Source organism: Phyllostomus hastatus, unplaced genomic scaffold, assembly GCF_019186645.2.
Source record: "Phyllostomus hastatus isolate PE091 unplaced genomic scaffold, TTU_PhHast_1.1 phas_contig_80, whole genome shotgun sequence".
NCBI lineage: Eukaryota > Metazoa > Chordata > Mammalia > Chiroptera > Phyllostomidae > Phyllostomus > Phyllostomus hastatus.
In genome coordinates this window covers 48,859,389-48,878,238 of record NW_025333960.1, presented here as the reverse complement: position 1 = coordinate 48,878,238, position 18,850 = coordinate 48,859,389, and the positions used below count along the sequence as shown (strand labels likewise).

At 41.7% G+C, this 18,850-nt stretch overlaps 1 protein-coding gene across 8 annotated transcripts in view; it reads right to left on the bottom strand.

The window, feature by feature from the left end:
- Nucleotides 1–18,850, bottom strand: part of RELCH (RAB11 binding and LisH domain, coiled-coil and HEAT repeat containing) — an 89,950-nt gene that overhangs the window by 32,301 nt on the left and 38,799 nt on the right. For all 8 annotated transcript variants that reach the window (XR_006786991.1, XM_045849766.1, XM_045849767.1 and 5 more), the window contains 7 exons: nt 14,539–14,651; nt 10,946–11,036; nt 8,256–8,327; nt 5,727–5,867; nt 5,056–5,220; nt 3,476–3,623; nt 100–256 (listed from right to left, as the gene is read on the bottom strand). Coding sequence is in view for 7 of the 8 variants with exons in the window: in XM_045849766.1 (XP_045705722.1) it covers nt 100–256; nt 3,476–3,623; nt 5,056–5,220; nt 5,727–5,867; nt 8,256–8,327; nt 10,946–11,036; nt 14,539–14,651 (887 nt within the window). In the remaining variant the exon portion in view is untranslated. The remainder of the gene's footprint in view (nt 1–99; nt 257–3,475; nt 3,624–5,055; nt 5,221–5,726; nt 5,868–8,255; nt 8,328–10,945; nt 11,037–14,538; nt 14,652–18,850) is intronic.

Below are 18,850 nucleotides of genomic sequence, written 5' to 3'. Positions count from 1 at the left end.
TTTTCTATTTTGTTGTATTTTCTCCCTCGGGGCCAGGCTAAATCTAGTGAGCTATCTTCCACTCAACTGAACCAGATAATGATGGAGGCAGGAACTTACAATTGATTGACAACCCACAGTAAACTCTCCCAGCCGGTGGTCCCCTCGTGTTCCAGCTGGTACTCATAAAGCTGCAGGAGCACTGCCAATTGCTCACGACTTCCAATAATAGTAGACACATCTTGAAGGGGTGACATAGGCCGGGGGAACCTCGTCACTATGAATGATAAAGACAAAATCCGTCATGCAGAAGATGGCAGTTTGGAAAGTTATCTGTTTTGTCAAAAGGAAAACAAAGTTTGTCTCCTAACATTTTATTTAGCTTATTATACACTTTCAATATAACACTGAGATACATTAACCAAATCATTTTCAGAAAAAAACAAAATAAATTTTTGTTTCATTTAAAAATTTCAAAAATTTCCCTGCCTGGTGTGGCTCAGGGGTTGAGTGCCAGCTTGTGAATTAAAGGGTCACCAGTTCGATTCCCAGTCCAGGGCACATGCCTGGTTGCAGGCCAGGTCCCCTGTAGGGCAGGAGACACGTGTAGGGCAATGTGTAAGGCAACCACACATTGTTGTTTCTCTCTCTTTCTCCCTCCCTTCCCCTCTCTCTAAAAATAAATAAATGAAATCTTAAAAAAAATCACAAATTTAAAAAAATGAAAAAATAAAAATCTCAAAAATTAAGATTTATGAGACTAAATTTAGTTATAAATGAATGCTATAATGAACTAGTTTGCCAACGAAGAGCAAAATTTTATTTAGTGTAGATGAAAATTGGCCCAGAGATAAGATCTTAGGTAAATATAGACTTAAATCTGGTTTTGAAAAGTAGATACACCTGTAATTCCACCAGACTGTTTATGTCAATGAAAGAGTAAATATGTTAAAATGTTTCTTTTGGGGAGTAATAAATTAATAGGCGAAGAGCAGGGAAAAAAACTGTTTAATACCAAAGAATAATGATGTAAAATACAATAAAGCTTGAGCTGAACAGATCTAAGTATTTAATCTCTAATACTAAATGCTTTATTTAAAAAAAATTTCGCACTTGATAAACATTAAGGTAATATAAAGTACTAAAACCAGTAACTAACCAGTAAGATTAAGACATAATTACTATGAATATCACAACTAAGGCCCTGGCCAGGTAGCTCAGTTGGTGAGACCATCATCCTAACATGCCAAGGTTGCAGGTTTGATACGTGGTCAGGGAACAGCCAAGAATCAACCAACAAATGCATAAATAAATGGAACAACAAATCGATGGTTCTCTGTCTTTCTCTCTCTCCCCCTCCTCTCTCTCTAAAATCAGTATTTTAAAAAATATTATAACTAGAGTCTCATGTGTATACTTTTAAAATTATTTCTTAAACTATGTAAATAAAACATCAATGTATATCAGTGTATTTTAAAGTTCACACTTATGATCCTATAGATCATTATCTGATCCCAGGTGACCAAGGAAACATTTCTTGGAAGGCTATGTAGTGAACAGTGCATGCCAACAGCTCCTTACCTGTTGGTCTGAAACTCCTAATGGCCCCAACTACTCCTGCATAGAGACTAACACCCTACAAACACACAAATAAAGATGTAGCACTTGCTCTCTCTCTCTTTTTAAAAAGATTTTATTTATTTATTTTTAGAAAAGGGGGAAGGGAAGGAGAAAGAGGGAGAGAAACATCAGTGTGTGGTTGCCTCTCACGTGCCCCCTACTGGGGACCTGGCCCGCAACCCAGGTATGTGCTGTGACTGGGAATCGAACCAGTAACCCTTTGGTTCATAAGCTGGCACTCAATCCACTGAGCTACACCAGCCAGGGGCTGCATTTTCTCAAAACGTATTAATGGTTAATGATAACTAAAAATTAAGAAAACATGAAATATACAAAATTTTAAAATGCTCCAAGACAGTATTAAGATGTGATGGTTTTCCTATGCTGTGCAAGGGTCTAAACAATACATTGTTTGTATTGTCTGTCTGAACAGACAAAGGTTATCCTTGCTAGATGAACTTGCCCATCTGCTATTGTAAGACATAAAGAAAGAAATCTGAGTACCATGGTATTCCTCAGGATCTGAGGCTTCTGCTTGAACCCTTACTACCTCACCCCAGGAATCCCTCAGATTTGGGTGGTGTAGAATATCTGTACTTCATATTTCTATATCATGTCAAAACGGGTCTGGCATAATTCCAAACTATTGGCCACAATCTGCTACACTGTGGTAAAATGAATGCTGTCCCTTCAAAAACAGCGACAAATTATTAAAAAATAATGGGATGGTTAAAAGTAAAATAGGTGTGTCGAGACCTCCTGCAGGAAGAAAGAAAAAGAGGAAACGAGAAGGGCAGGAAAGCCCCTAAGCAGATGAAGTGGCTTCGTGCATGGGGGCAGGACCTGCAGGGGCCAGCTGCGGGCGCTCATGGCACACTCACCGTGGCGTGGGCACGTTCCTTCTCCTCGACCATGTCCCTTTCAAACACGCAAGTCTACCTCACCCACATTCACTTTCCTATGTAAAACTGACATTCAAACAGCACACACCGCTGTCAGCTGGGTTTTGTGCATACTGGACACACTGCTTCCCATCCCTAACAGCACAGGTATCCCACAGTTGTTTTCTTTTTTGTTTATATGAAAGCGGCAATTCTACAAAAATCAAGTGTCTGTTGATGTTCCCAATGTTATAATTCCTTGGTGACCCCGAAGGCAGTAGGAGGCACGGATAACTTCACAAATATGAAAAAGCTGCACAGCGGCCTCATACACACTGACAGCTTGTCATGACCATTTACCCTGGGGAGAGGGTCAGTGGGTTACCAAGTGCCGTGGGTCAAAGGTCGCTTACTGATTAGCCAGACACCTACTGATTAGCCGGATACTGCCATAAGAAAACAGTGGCTTTTGCTATCAATTTCACATATTTCTAAAAATAAGTCCTATTCTTTCTCTGGGGAGAAGAAAAGAAAATTCTGCCACATGTGCTCATATTCTTTCCAAGGACATGGTAATACATGCACCTTCCCCTAAAGAAGATGAAACAGCTGGGGAAGGAAAAAGATAAAGAAAGCGGAAATGAAAAGCTTCATAAACTGGCACCAGTAACTATTAAGCAGATCTTTTTATTGATTCAGCTCTGTCAATGAAAGAAAACACTTCTGCCACTGAAAAAAAGGTTGCAAAAAAAAAATTATAGGTTAAGAATAAAAAGTATAAAACTATAAAGTAATACCATGGTAATAATGGATAAAAAGATGAAGGCATACAATTTATGTCAGGTCCACGACCACAAAGTTCCACATATGTATGATACATTTTAGTAATCACGCTGCCATGGAAAGTGATTTTAAAAATTCGAATCAAAAGCCATTCTCTGGGAAGCTAAGCTGCTCGTGCTCTGCACCGTCCCTCCCCAGTTGCAGGTCAGTACCTTCTATCTGTGGCACTTCACCCTGAAGCTTGGCTTTGCCGGAGAAAGGTGCGTTCTGCAGCACTAATGCAAAGAGGGACGGGATCAGAGACTGCAAGGCAGAAAGGTACATGTGGAGCTTATGTTCGTCCAGCCCATGTTCTCCTTCCTGAAACACAAGGAGGTGGAAGCTCGTTTTAGTCTTTGGAAATGCGGTGTTTATAATGCTCTTCCTTTCTGCGGCACACAGTAAAACATCTGAGGATCTGCATGTTAGGCTCACAGTGTAACACCTAGCTGGGATGCCCGCGAATCTTGATCTCGCTCAGCACGTGAAAACGTGCAGAAGCAGTAAGGTGCTAGAATCTTTCACACGGAGAGCGAGCGTCAGGGGGACCATCGATCGCTCCCACTGAAATGTCTGGAACTCCTCCCAAGTTGGGATAAAGAAACTGACGTGAGCCACAGGAATCGTTTCCAACGCTCGAGGGCCACACCAGCCGCAGGGCTTGCTGCTTCCCCTCCCCTGCGTCCCACGTAGCCCTACACAGAGTTGGCGACATCTCTAGTTGACGGCCAGAAAGCACTTGAAGACAACGGAACACAGAGATAAAATGGAGAAGAAATTGCAAAGGGAAACAAAAGAAAGAGCTAAGAGAAAGAAAAAAAGGGTGAGGAGGTTCAGTATATAATATTTAACCAAATGTTTAAGTAAAATTAGAACTATTAGAGATGAAAGCATTTACTGCTATTCAAATCCACTGAGATGCCATTCCTATATTATAAAATAACAACTCTGTCAGATAGATGAGTCATTTACTACCAAGTTCCAAATTAATGTCTTCATTGAAAAGCCACTGTCCATTAGGAAAACTGCAGGTATGTTTAGGAGCAATGTGGCATTAGCCACGTTATAAATCGGAACAAGAAAACCCAGGTATGGATAACTCTTAGCAAACATTTTTTTAAAAAGTACTTCAAAAAGTTCCCTGGGTTTCATAAAAAGGAGTATTTTACTCTAGTTGTCTATTAATAGTTTTTCTTTAATACTCATTCAGAAATCTACAGAAAAAAACAGTTGGATTTTAATATGTGTACATATCCACGGGCAGAGCTGTTACGATGCTTTACTTAAGAGCCTTACACAGCCTTTCAGATTTGGGTGCAGAAAGAGCAAGAGCTTGAAGTCAGAGACGGGCATCAGATCCCGTCCCGGTTCCGCCAGCTGACAGCTGCGGGACCCCAAGATGCTGAAACACTAGTTTCCACATGATTGCGGCTGACACTTTATCTGAAATAAACTTAAGTCTTCAGAAAAGGCTCAAACTAGCTTTGCGAACAATGCCCGAGGAGCAGCCCCACAGAGGCGCCGTTTCGGCGGGCAGGCGCAGACCCACGACCTTCCTCCTCCAGCCTTGGCAGGGCGGGGCTTCCCCAAACCTCCCTGGGCTCCAGCCCAACGGGATCCTTTTTGGTAATGTGCTAGGACGCTCAGCTAAGTAAGCGGTACTTTCTGTCTTTGCTCCCCGATATTCTGTTCAGATGCCCTGGAGCACACATTTTAAATTTCTATAAGCTATATAAACAGAGGAAGCATTTACCCTGAGAAGTTTTTCAATCTTGTTCAGCAACGTGGGGATAAGATGAGACTGTAAATTCCCAAGTTCTGTGGTCCAGGCAGCATAAGCTGGTAAAAATACTTGATGTGTTGCACTAACCACTCTTTCCGAGGGATCACCCAAGGCTGACAGCAACAGTTCAAAACCCTGCCGAAACAGCAACAATGACAAAAACAAAAAACAAAACATCAGGCAAAATGTAAACTTTTAAGAGAATAAGCTTTAAAAATGCAGTAAAAAACAATACATACACAATTGTGGCACCTTCAGAAAACAATTTAAGAAAGCAAGCCATCTATAATCCTGCCCTTCCTGTTTTCTCCAAAGGTCACGCAGAAACTGGTGAGGAAACAGGGAGAAAGGGGGGCAAACATGCAGGCCTGCCGCCAGCTTCCTGTGCGAGTGAGTCACCGTGCCCTCGCTTCTGAATTGCAGAATTGAAACCAGGCGGCCAACTCCAGCTGGTTTAGCTGACCCAACCGCCATCCCTGCGAGAGAGTGCGGGCTATCTGAATCAGATCTGGAACACCACCTGGAATTTTAGCATGAAGTGAAGCTTTCTCTACTAGAGAGTGTAGGCTATCTGAATCAGATCTGGAATGTCACCTGGAATTTTAACATGAGGTGAATGGGGCTCCTTCTGAAAAACACACCTGTTGGTATTTGTCTGGGTCGTCAATGTACCCCATAATGATACCGAGGCTTTTGATCACAGCTTCCCGTACCAAATCTGCCTTATCTTCCATCAACATCTGTTGCAACATTGAAAGAACCAAGGAGCTACGGATTTCTTTCTGAAAATAAGAAAAGTTTTTTTGCTGTTTATTTACACCACCAGCAGAAAAACACAGAAAGCGTGACAGACATCCACGTATTCAAAATGCAGATTAAATACACATGAACATTTCCCTATGTTTGCCTCACGTCCTCATTTTCCAAAGACAGGACACTACAAGTAGAGCTGAAGTATCCCACCGCTCTCTCCCACCCTCTCCCACCCGTTTCCAGCCTCCCCTCTAGAGGCAATCACCTCTACGCTGCATTCGGTATTCATCACCTCCCAGCACGTTTACATCTTTGCTGCGTATGCGCGAACCCTCACAGGCACAGGAGCGGGCGCTTCTGGCCGGTCACCAGAGTCAACACTCTGCTGCCGTAACTGCACAGTGACTCTCTGTCCCGCCGCCTGTGTGCTCAGAGAAGGGCGCTCAGAGGTGGAACAACAGGGGGCCACAAAGGGCACTCTGGCGACCAAAGCATTTGCCTCAAGTAAGAGTGTGGACACATTATAAAATCCTACTGTTTCTATTTCTTGAAGAACTTAAAAAAAATTCAGTAAGGATGGTAAAATATGACAGTAAACTTGGAAAGTACTTTAACAAGAACTGCACTGGCATTTTCAGATGCTACTATTTAATATGATGTCACCCACTGTTGTGTCTTAATTTCACACAATTTTTTCCACGGTAAAGAATGTCGATGGCTTAGCCTGACTGATGGCTGAAGTCGGAATAAAGAGTTATCATTTCACAGAGTCTTGCCCTCCTTTTCCTTCTTTGTACTATTATTGTAACTTGATTACTTTATAACAATTCTTTAAACCAAAACTTGTTGAGGTCCTTTTTACACACGATGGTTAGAATGAAATAAAAATAAAAAGATGCAATCGTTTTCATAAATGCACAGTGTGATTTGGTATGCAGAGGTCTGACATTGTTACGTTACCTAGTTTTTGTTTTGACTTTTTAGAAACAAAAAATATGTGTAGCTTTAGCAAATTTTAGTCACATTTAGGCTGGTGAGTGTGCTTTTAGGTACAGCCTCGTTTATTTATCGTTTAGGCTCAAAACTGCCCCCTCCCTTCAAATGCTTTGAAGTACTTAACCTCTAAGATGTTTTAGATATCTGTTTAAATACTGGTTTAAACACTAGTTTCTTACTTGGCGTCAACACGGGTCACAGGACAGAGGTACGTCCCCACTTCAGCTAGACACGCCCTTCACTCTGACCTGGGCTGAGTCGACTGTGGCCGTTAGGGTCAGTGTGCCACAAGGAACCCACAGGACAAGCTGGGAGGGATTAGTCCATCTAAGCCACGGCGACACTGAGATTTTACTACTGCCAGCTACAGTGGGCTACGGGGCACCTGGAGACCCACGGAGGAGACGTTAAGTCTGTGGTTAATGCTGCTCAGCATTCCAGTACTAGGAGCAGTGGGGGGCAGCTCACGTATCCTTTGTCAGCGTGTGATGTTCGTCTCCGTCCCGGAACAATGAACCACAGGATGCTCAAACTTGCTCATGCGTATCTACATGCAGGCTTTATAATAACCATAATATACCAGTTTTTTCCTATTAGAAACCACATTAAAAATTTTTCTTCATGTCATGTCCAGTTTCTGGTGAAGGTGAGAAAATAAGAGCTCCAAGGTACTACTGATAAAAGTAGAAGTCCATGCTACCCTGGTGGGGGGTAGTTTAACGCTACCAAAATAAAAAATGCAAGCGCTGAAGGAAGCAAGCTATAGAGGCATTAACAGTATGAGAAATTTTTAAAATAGACACCCAAAAGAGAACCCGTAACTAGAATTTACTGTTGGAGATACAGAACACGATGCATCATAGAAAGGCAAGAAAACTTTAAAGAATGTAACAACGCGAACTGGCAGGAGCACAGATGCTTCCTCCCTGCACGCATTAAGGACTGCTGACACCAGGCGGGCATCTCTGGAGAGGACAGCGGGGTCACGGGGCACGCGTGCGAGTCCCTGCCCTGCCTGGTGTCAGTGCGCCGGCACCAGTTCCCGTTACAGCTCTCACACCAACAGTGTAAAGGTCAACACAGAGAAATAGACAAACACTGTTTTAATGTTGTTATGAAAACTATTTTCACTTGATGGACCTCTTTCAGAGAACGTCAAGGGACCTCTCAGGGTGCTCAGGCCACACCTGGAGAACCGCTGGTACAATCTGATTCGCGCATTTACACTCGTGCAGGATCCGTGGTTAACGTCTGCAACGCCGTGTTGTATCAGTGGGGCCGCTTTCTTTCGACTCATCTTTTTATTTTATTGGGACAGCAAGGCCATGGGAGAGTTGGGTTAAAATGTGTAAGACACTTGAAAAAAGGTTTCTCTACCATCAGAAAGAAAAAAGGTTTTAAGAAAAAAAGACTGTTCTTACAGGAAGGTAGGGTGCCAAGGCTCCACAGGATTCGGCCACGAGCAGTCGCCTCTCTGGGTATTTGTGATTGATCTGGAGTAGAAAGGGAATCAAGCGTCAACAACATAGTCTCTCTTCCTCCGAAAGGACGTTATTTTTTCACCGCAAATCCAGTCAAGAATGCAATAAAGCTGCTTTCTTTTCCACTTCTGAGGACCCCCGTGTGCACCCGGATCGGGCATAAGGAAACCAGGGGAGCCCCCAAACACGAGCTCACGGGGGTCATCTGTCGAAGAAGAAAGGGTGAAGCAAAGATGAAAACTGGGCCAGGTGTCCACCGTGGGCCTTGCCTAAGACTTGGCTTTCCTGACTACTGGGGACAACTTTCTCCTTCCGTAGAAACACGGGTATGTTTTTGCACTTAGAAAACCCAGGTTTTGCATATTAGAGGTGTGGTTTGTAATACACGGCAGGAATGACTCATCGGCACTCATTTTTACCGAAGGGATTAGGAAGTGAGTTCATCAATGAGTTCAGCAGAGGCCCTGACGAGGGGTGAGACTCTGTTTCTAAAGCAGGCAGACTTCCGTCCATTCGTGTCTGCGTGTGCACCATGAAGGGGCTCTGCTACTGGGATGACTACGCTGAACCACAACAAAAAAAAAAATAACAAAACAAAAATGACACATACTGGGTTTTGTTCCCATATGTCTTCTTCACAGAATAAAAATCTTTCTTTGACTGGAAAAGAAGTATATCTGTTCTCACATTCCCATATGAAAAGGTGACATAATTCATTAAAGTACTGGATGCCTACAATTAAGAAAAGAAATTATATAGCAATCTACTGGGCAATATCCTGGAGGTGGGCAGCTAGACAGACCCCCAATACCCATGTTCATTCATGTTACAGAAGAGGTGGTGGCAGAGATGTTTAAAACGGCCATCTCTGAGTTAAATTCAGAAATAGTAACTGCAAAGTAGAAAGGTTTGAGTGTCAAAGTATGCTCTACATAAGTAGTCTGGCCCAGTGAGTCTCAAAATTAAATGTACCCGCAAAAACCAAATGTTATTTCTATATATTACCAACCAACAAACAGACAATACTTAGGAATAAATGAAACAAAAATATACATAAAGTATATTCTGAAAACCATAAAAACATTGTCAAAAAAATTTAAAAGGCCTAAATAAATGGAAAGACATCCTGGATTCACGGACTGGATGTCTCTCTATGGTTACGATGGCAACACTCTCCAAAATGATCTACAGATTGAATGCAACCGTCAGGAAAGTTCCAGCTGGATTCTTTGCAGAAATTGACACGCTGATCCTAAAATTCATATAAAAATTAAAGGGACTCAGAACAGCCAAAACAATAACTATGAGAACCAAGCTTGAGGGGTTGGGGTTTGTACTTGGGGTGACAAAACTATTCTAAGATTGACTGTGGTGACAGTTGTGACGCTCTGTGAATACTCTAAAAACTACTGAATTGTATACTTCAAATGGGTGGATTATATATGATTTGTACCTCAATAAAGTTTAAAAGATGTAAAATAATTATTAAAAATTTAAGTGTACGTATGAATAACTGCAGAATTGTATGTGTTGTTTTCAAGTTAATTTGACTTCCAGTGATTAAAATCTCACCCTAAGTTAGTGTGTACCATAATCTACAGATAACATTAAGAACTGTCAGAGGTAAGTATGGCTATATATAATGTTTACATACTTAATCCAGATGACTCCAGTAAATTTTAAAGAATACTCAAGAAAATTGTAACAGAATTCTAAAGGACCACATACTTTAGTGATATTCCAGATACCAATACATTTTTTAAGAATAAGTGACCATACTATTATAAATAAGGTCATGAAATTTATCTTCATAAGTAAGAAGAAATCCATCTTTATAAGATGAAAAAAATAAGCTCCTCAATGACCTAAACATCACGTCTAGAAAGTCGAGATTCTCAGTTCTAGAGTGAACTGGAATATTAAAATTCAATATAAAACCCCAAGTGTTATTCATAAATAACGAGTTGAATTAAATACCAGAACCTCCTACATCAAAGGTTTACACTTTATGTTCTCTCTGTATCTTAATATATAGAAGGATGTAATACATACAAGATATTATTTCTATTACCTTCCTACCCACCCACCCACAAACACACCCGCCCACACACACACACACACACACACACACACACCCCTTCTTGCTCTCCCCTGACCTCACCAGGCACTCTCCCATCTCGTGGCTTTCGTACTTGCAGTGTCTCACTTCACTCACATCCTCGCCTGAACACCCCTCCCTCCTCAGAGACTCCTCCTCTGAACACCCGCTCCAAACAGCATTCCTCATCACTCCCTTCCCCTGACCTGCTTTATTTTCTTCCCGCAACACCGAGAAAACACTGATTTGCTTTCTCTTATCTTCCCGCTGGGATGTCTTTGTGTTTTATTCCCCACTGTACACCTAGTACCTGGCAATGGAACTAATGTTTCTTAAGTTTTGGTTGGAAGAATGAATAATGTAAAGCATCCCTGAGCATTCGGAAGCACTATTAAATCACACTGCTGGGCTACACAAACAGCAGCGTAATTCATACCCCATATATTTCCTAGTGGCATTTTAAAAAAGATGTGAACGTTTACGATAACGTAGAACAGAACAACAACTAGGGGCAAACCTGACAGTAACTCACCTGTTCCCAGCACTGCGGCAAAAGCTCAGCTTCTACACGTGTTGGTCCGACATGACGTGCAAACGCCACACAGCCCGTCAGTATCATCTGCCTGAAAGGGATACAAATGCGTAAGGACTTGCATTCGCTTAGAAAGCACAGCTGGGACTAAGGGTTACAAAGAGTCAGCTCTGTGATTCACACAAAGTACGAAATTTTCGCACAAGCAAAACACTTCCAACGATGGACTAGGCTCCACCAAGAGAGCGAACTCCTCGCGATGAGTTCCCCCAGCGGGGCAGCTCCGTCGGTGACACCTGTGACGCAGGGAATCTCTGCTGGCGTGAGGCTGAAACTCACAACCTCCTACTTCAACTTCCCACACGTGCATTCTGAGGGCGTGTGTACGCCCAGTGCCTCCGCTCCTGCCGAACTTCTGTTTGCAGCCACTAACACGATCAGTGACGACTACCCCTGTCCTTCTATAACTACGAACCGTGGTGTCAGCTTAGTAAAAGGGCACTAGCCACCTCCCAACGAGGTCCATCTCCTGATGTCCACGTCCTTGTGTAACTCCGTGAGTGCAGACTGTGCCTAGGGATCTGCTTTTAAGGGACAGAATGACGGCCAAGGTGATGGGCATCACTTCTGAGATCAGGCCGCACACAAGTCTGTGACGTCCGTCTGTTCTGGGGGACTCTCCAGTGCCTTCTTAGCTCATACGCTTCGATGCAGCGTGATGCCACTGGGAGGCCTACGTGGCAAGGGACTGAAGGCAGCCTCCGACCGAAAGGCACGAGGAGCTGAGGCCCTCTGCCCCAGACCCATGAGAAACGGAACCTGACCACGGCCCGTCCAGTGTGGGGGCTGAGGAGCAAGCTGTTCCCTGGGTGGGGATGGAGATGACGCCGGCCCCAGCCAACAGCACCTCGGTCACAGCCTCGTGAGAGGTTCCACCCCGGGGCGGAGGACCCAAATCCACTGAACCACATAAGTCCTACTATAAAAATGAGTTTGTTATCGACCTTTTCTTTTGGAGTAAGTTTTAACATACAAATAACTAATCCAATAACTTCATTTGAACTTAAAGAGTATAAAACTTTAAGATTTTTCTCTTCAGAATGAAGTTCCATTTAAAATGACTTGAAATGAAAAATTGTGAGTTTTTCCACTTTGTCTAAGCTTTCAAAACAGTATAACCTGATTGGGGGGTGGGGAAGTATGTTTTCCATAGATAGTTTAAGTATCCCACTTTGAGGAAAACCGAAATAGAATGTTTAACTCACGTCAACTATGAAATCCGCACACTAAGCCCACACGTTGTTCACTGCTGTTTCTCAAACCATGTCGATTTAACTCAGACTGCAGGATGACTAAACTCCTGCTCCGTTTACCAGACCGGCTGCAGCTCTCGGACGGGGAGAGTGGTGAGAGGGCGCCCGGACAGCAGCGAGAGGAAGGCTGGGCCACACGTCTTCGGGGCACGGGGCAGCTGCTTCTCACCACAACCTTGTGATGATCTGATTCCCTGTACATCTGTCCCATTCTCTTCTATGCCTAGTGCTCGACTTCCCTCTGCTTTTTTATTTCCTTGTATTTTAGGAGGGCAAATAAATAAAGGGAAAGTGTAAAAAGAAATTCCCAAGCTTCACACACATTACTTTAGCTGTCTGCTCCCCAATGAAAATTTCCTAATATCTGATCGTTTTTCCCCACCAGTGTCTTAAAATGAGGAGGAGTACACAGAGGCTCCATAAATGTCTGGGAATTATAGTAAATGAACTCTGGTGAAGTTTAAGCAATGAGTTCCCATCACTATGCTAGAGATATACAAACTATTGAAACAATGTCAGGCCCCTTAAAACAAACTTCTTAGCACAGCACAGTGCAGATTCAAAATTCTAAAAGTCATGACAGCTTTGAAACACAGTTGAAAATAGAAAGTCAGATGGCTTACAGATTATTAACAGCGTTAGAAACAGATGTTCCTACTTGTAGAAAACCTTAGGACAGAGACCGTTTGCCTTGTATTTGACAAAGCTCAAAACGTGGTGTCAATTACAGTTGTTAGCAAAGGACGGGCCGAAGGCACCGTTACTGAGCATAAAATTAAGTTTTTCTTAGGATCTGATCAAGGATGCCTGAGATTCATTAAGTCATGAAAAGTGACAACTGATTATATGTCAGACATATTATGCCAACTTAAAAATTTTGCTTTTTAAATTTCTTATTCACATTATACATAGTTGATCAATTAATGAGACTACTTTAAATGAACACTTACGTTTCTGTAAGCTACAGATTTAAGGGTGGACCCAAGCGCTTAACTGATCCCTGCCTTTTTCCACCGAGGTACGTTTGGCCACCAGGTGGCAGCACTCAGCCGCACACGCAGAGCACGAAAATGGACTACCCACCTAGAGGTCTGGCCCTTTGTTACCAAGATAGAGAGTAGTATTTTTCAAGGAGAAAAATATAATATTAATTCCTCTGTATAGCACCATCGAACTGTCCTTAGAACACTTTCAGTTTGCAACGAATAATCCTAATACAGTGATTTAATTTTCCTTATTTCTATTTCACTTGCACCCTGACTGGATCCTATAAAGGACATGATTCTCTACTTGCTCAGATGTATTTTGGAAAGAGCAGGAAACAGATGTATACTTACAGAGTTTTAAAGTCTATATAACTATTTCATTCTATTTTAGTTATAACTCTTCCATTGAGAGATTCCTTGTACTTGAAATTTTAAGCTTGATTTGCTTTATAGTTCATGCTTGCAGTTCTCCAACATTCTCAGAGGAGGTAAAAACAAGCACTGAAATTACATAAACTTACCTAATCCTAAAATGTAATTCCACTGTTTTGGAAAAGTGTAGGCGAAAATCCTTTTTCAATTAAGAAAGAAAACTGTAGCAGAAAAATACTGCAATTGCTGAATTTCGTCCCCTGGTGCGCAGCCCACCCACCAGCAGCAGCAGGGGGTTTTGTCGCGTCCACACTGGCACGGCTCCGCCTTCCACCTGCAGGCTCACCCTCCGAGGCGGGCCTCCGCCACTGACACTTGGTCAAGCCCCGCCCCCTTGCTTCTGGCGAGTCGCCCTGACGCGTGCACCTCCCCCTCACCACACTCAGGCATTGCTCATTTCTCCACGCAGGCATCCCTGGTTGTGGATGCTCGTCTCAGAACAAAACGAGCAAGCAAACAAACAAAAAAAGATACTGTATCCCTTTCGCCACGCTGTCACTGGTTTACAGAGAGCCCAGTGTTGTGAAAATTCATACAGTAAGTATTTTATTTCTGGTAAAGCATAACTATTAAGAGGCCATAGGGTAGGTATTTAGGCCTTCTTAGAAATCAGATGTGAAAACAAAGGCAGAGAAGTATGTGAATTAGAAGCCCTAAGGCAGCTGACACAGACACGCACCCTTCGGCAGGAGGGCCCGGGCTGACGAGAGAGTGACAGCCGCAGGGCACCGCGAGCAGGGCCCGCGTTCCCGGGCCACTGCGACAGGCGCGGGGGAGAAGGCCTTCGGCCTGAAGGGCGACCTCTGATGCCAAATGAGCAGAGTTGATTTTATTTATTTCCCAAAGGAGGAGACATACCGACCTTTGCTCGTCATCTGGCCTCTTGATCAAGTTGAAAAGTATGTGGAGAAGCTGGTCCCTCTCTTTGGGCTCAGGATGCAGGCACGCCGTGCACAGGATGAGCGGGATCAGCTCCTACAGAAAGGCGAGGCGGGAAAGGTCAAAGTGAACATGCACTGCCCAGCACGCGCTCTTGTCCCCAGACTGTTCTTACTGTTCGTAAATGGACACTTAGAGTAAAACAAACCTCAGTCTACAAAGGAGCAAATTTTCGTTCTGTAAGGTGGATATTCAACAGAAAACAATGAAACAAATCACTCGTATATTTATGTGTGGGTTGTGCAGAAGGTGCAAATCACAATGTAATGAAGTTCCTTAGGAGTCAACTAACCTTCTTCTCTGAGCCAGACATTCCCCGAGGGTCCACTACTTTTTACACCAGATAACCCTCTGTCTTACTACCATGCGACCTGATAAAGTAATTTTAAGTTTCAAAGTACTTTTAAACAAAACTTGCAAAAGTTTACTATATTCTAAAATAACTTAAAAAGGTAAAAGAAAATAAAGACAACTCTTCTCATTTCATGAGTATAATATAATCTGTCTTCATTAAAATTATGTATAATTCCTAATTTTGTATCCTTAGCACCTAACTGGTGGCCAGTTGGGAAAAAAAAAAAAAAAGACGAGCATTTCCCTCACGGCTGAGCGCGCCCAGCAGTACTACCGATTATCAGGAGGAATGCTTCCCGTTGAAATGAAAATTTCAAACACTGTTTTGTTTGTGGCACCTTCAACATGCAGAGGTAAATTCAGTATTTTCTAGAAAGTCATACACAAAAATGTATTGTTCTCTTTCAAAGAAATATTTGAAAATTAAAGTTATTTCACGTTTTAATTAAAATAAGATTAACTTCTAAAATATACTCAAAAGATATTAATGTTTCTCATTTTGGAACAGATTTTCAAATCGAATGAGAATGAAAGCCCAAAAGTGATACAGTATTTTTGGAGAGAAATCCTCCACAGTATAAATACAGTATGTTGCAGATTTCAAAACAAATCACTCTGATGTAGGAAGAAGGGCACAATGATTCCTAGTCCATTTCTTTTTCCCATCTGCCTCCCTGCCTACCAAGGAGTGTCAGCAGAGTTAAAACAGGAATTGGTCACTATGTAAAAATGCTTGACACCCTGAAGAAAAGTCTATACTTGAGGAGAAGTATCTTCCTATTTGGGAGATGCTCCTTTAGAAACAGATAATATGACTTTTTGAGGTTAGGCTGAAGCTTTAAGTCACGACTAACAGTCTCTTTCCATTATTTCTAAATTCTTTTTACACATTACTTTGAAATTATAATGACCTGGTATAAATCTCAAATTGAAGGTACAAAGATGTAGACTACTACAAAGGTAGCTAAGAGTAAATTTATTTAGGCACTTCCATGTGTTTCAGATTAGTGAGTAATGAAAAGCAAAATAAATGAATAATTAGGAAAAATAACTTTGCACTGGGAATGGAAGAGTATATACATCTTATATCGTTAGGTAATGTCTTCACCAGAGGCTTAATATGACTGACTCTTGAAGGATGACTCTGAACTTTGTAGGAGAAAATAAACAACATTTGATAAAATACTAGGGTAGGAGACTGTACTCTAAGAACGACCCTAATCCTAGGGACCCCGTTTAGGCTGCTCAGAGTCAGTGACACTACCGAGGGGACTAAGGCACTGCACCCACCCTCCGAACATCCCACTGAGAGGAGAACCTTGACGATGAGAATGTAGTTATTCTAGAAGGCACTCCCAGGTGGATAAAACATTTTAATGACTAAAAATCAAGTAAGGCCCTAAATAATTATATTTGTACTTTCCCCTCACATCAGATCTTTCTCTCCTGATGGTTTTCTTGCTTCTTCTTAACTCTTTTTCTTCCTTTCCTATTATCTCAACTACAGGGTGGGGCAAAAGTAGGTCTATAGTTGTGACAATGTGAAACACAGTTTATTCTTGTTTATTATTTATTAATTATATTATTTTCCATACAAACTGTAAACCTACCTTTTCCCCACTTTGTATATACTCTTACATTATTGTAATCCATTTTCTTCCAATTGTATTCCTCTTTAAAAATAAAGTTATGACACGTAGGTAAGATATTTAAAATAATTACAAATATACACATACACACAGTTTAAAATACATACTATAATACTTAGCTTCTTCTACTCAAAAACAAGCATATCAACACTGGCTGGTGTGGCTCAGTGAGTGCTGGTTTGTGAACCAAAAGGTCACTGGTCTGATTTTCAGTCAGGGCACATGCCTGGGTTGTGGGCCAGGTCCCCAGCAGGGGGCTCAGAGAGGCAACCACCCACTGATGTTTCTCTCCCTTTTTTTCCCTCCCTTCCCCTCTGTCTAAAAATTAATAAATATTTTTTAAAAAACAAGCATATCAAAATAACTGTGTTGCTGTTTGTTCTTTGTGACTTATATTTTCTTTTTTTTTTTTTTTGTTTAATCATCAGGCTTAGTGATCCTTAATCAAAGAACAAGTTTATATCATACATGAATACAGAGAATCTTATAACTGAAATATGGCTACAGATGTGCATGTTAATTCTCTTCTCAGTTTCACAAGAAAAAAAAAAAAGAAGCAAAATAACTCCTAATGATAATAAAGAAATCAGCCCTGGCTGGTGCGGCTCAGTGGACTGAGCATTGGCCTGCCAACCAAAGGGTCGCTGGTCTGATTCCCAGTCAGGGCACAGGCCTGGGCTGCGAGCTGGTTCCCCAGTGCGGGAAACCGGGGCACCCAAGAGGCAACCACACGTTGATGTTTCTTTCCCTCTCTTTCTCCCTGACTTCCCCTCTCTCTGAAAGTAAGTAAAATCTTTTAAAAAAAGAAAGAAATCATTTTAGAGATAGTCAATGTCATTAGATTTGATTTAATGAATATTTTTGCTCAACTTCCTTAGTCTTATCAAGATTAGTATGTGCTCAGACTACGAAAACAGAAGGAAAACCCTAACCCTAAAGAACCTAAAACAATGCAGTTAGATGTTAAGGTGGGAGAAATAAAGTAGGAAATGAGATCAAGCAAATTTTAACATTAAAAAAAATAAAAGCAAGGAAATGTTGATAAGATAATGGCTCCAAGATCTGAAAGGAATCTAAAACAGAAAACATTCCATTTGGCTCAAATGCCAAAAGGAAATAAATGTTTTGAGTGTTTCAGGTCGAGAGGCAAAATGCTCCAGTTCTGGAAAGGTAGCACATTAATCCAATAAATTATGGTCCATTGCTTGCCCTCACTGTTCTACTAAAATTATTTCTGACAACTCAAGCTTTGGTAAAAAATGTTAGATAGTTGTCATTTAAAATGCTTGCATCTAGTCTTCTGCCTAGGAATTAAGCAGGAATTAATTGTAGTTTAAAATCCAGTACTGACACCCTCTGATTTAGATTTTCCACTGAAACTTGCGGGGATGTTGATGGTAACAAGTAATGAGAAAACAGAACATTGAAAAGACTCACATAAGAAAAAACAAGATTACTCACCTCTGGAAAAGCTCTACACTTCAAGGGCTGTTAAAACATCTATTCTTAGAATTATTAATGTCTATAATTCCTGAAGCTCAACCTCTAGGAGGCCTAACTGAAATACTTAGATAACTTAAAAGCTGATACTGCTAAACAGCATGTGACTTACTCCCAAAATTCTCACGTGCGCGCATACACACACACACACACACACACACACACACACACACACACTAAACGGGTAAGAAGATGAACCAAGTTTACCTACTTTATAACTATCTGGGGCCATTATTACTCCTAAGTTAAGTGTTAACCCTGGGGCAAATATGAGTGACAATGGAAAAGAACAAAGTTTGGTTTCCCAGAATATGAGCAGGTCTTCAGAGGTTCTACTTTAAAAACCTTTACAGAACTGGTTCTCTCCTTTCCTTTCTTCTTCTTGTACAGCTTTAACGAGTGAAATATATGTATTTTGTATATCATAAAATTCATCCATTGCAAGTATACATCCAGCAATTTTTAGCGCACTCACAGCTGGACAACCATCACTGATCTGACTTGGAAACACTTTCCGCACCCTGAAAGGAAAGCCTGGACTCGGTCCCCGCTCCCTCGCGCCCCACCCCCGCTCAAGGCACTGGCCTCCTTCATTGCTTTCCCACCTGAGCCAGCTGACGGCATGTATCTTCCTGGCATAGAATGCAAGTGAGTTAAATTTAGATACATCACTAGAAAAACGCTTTAGAAGGAATCCTTTATGAAATCTTCCATTTAAATTACACAATCTCC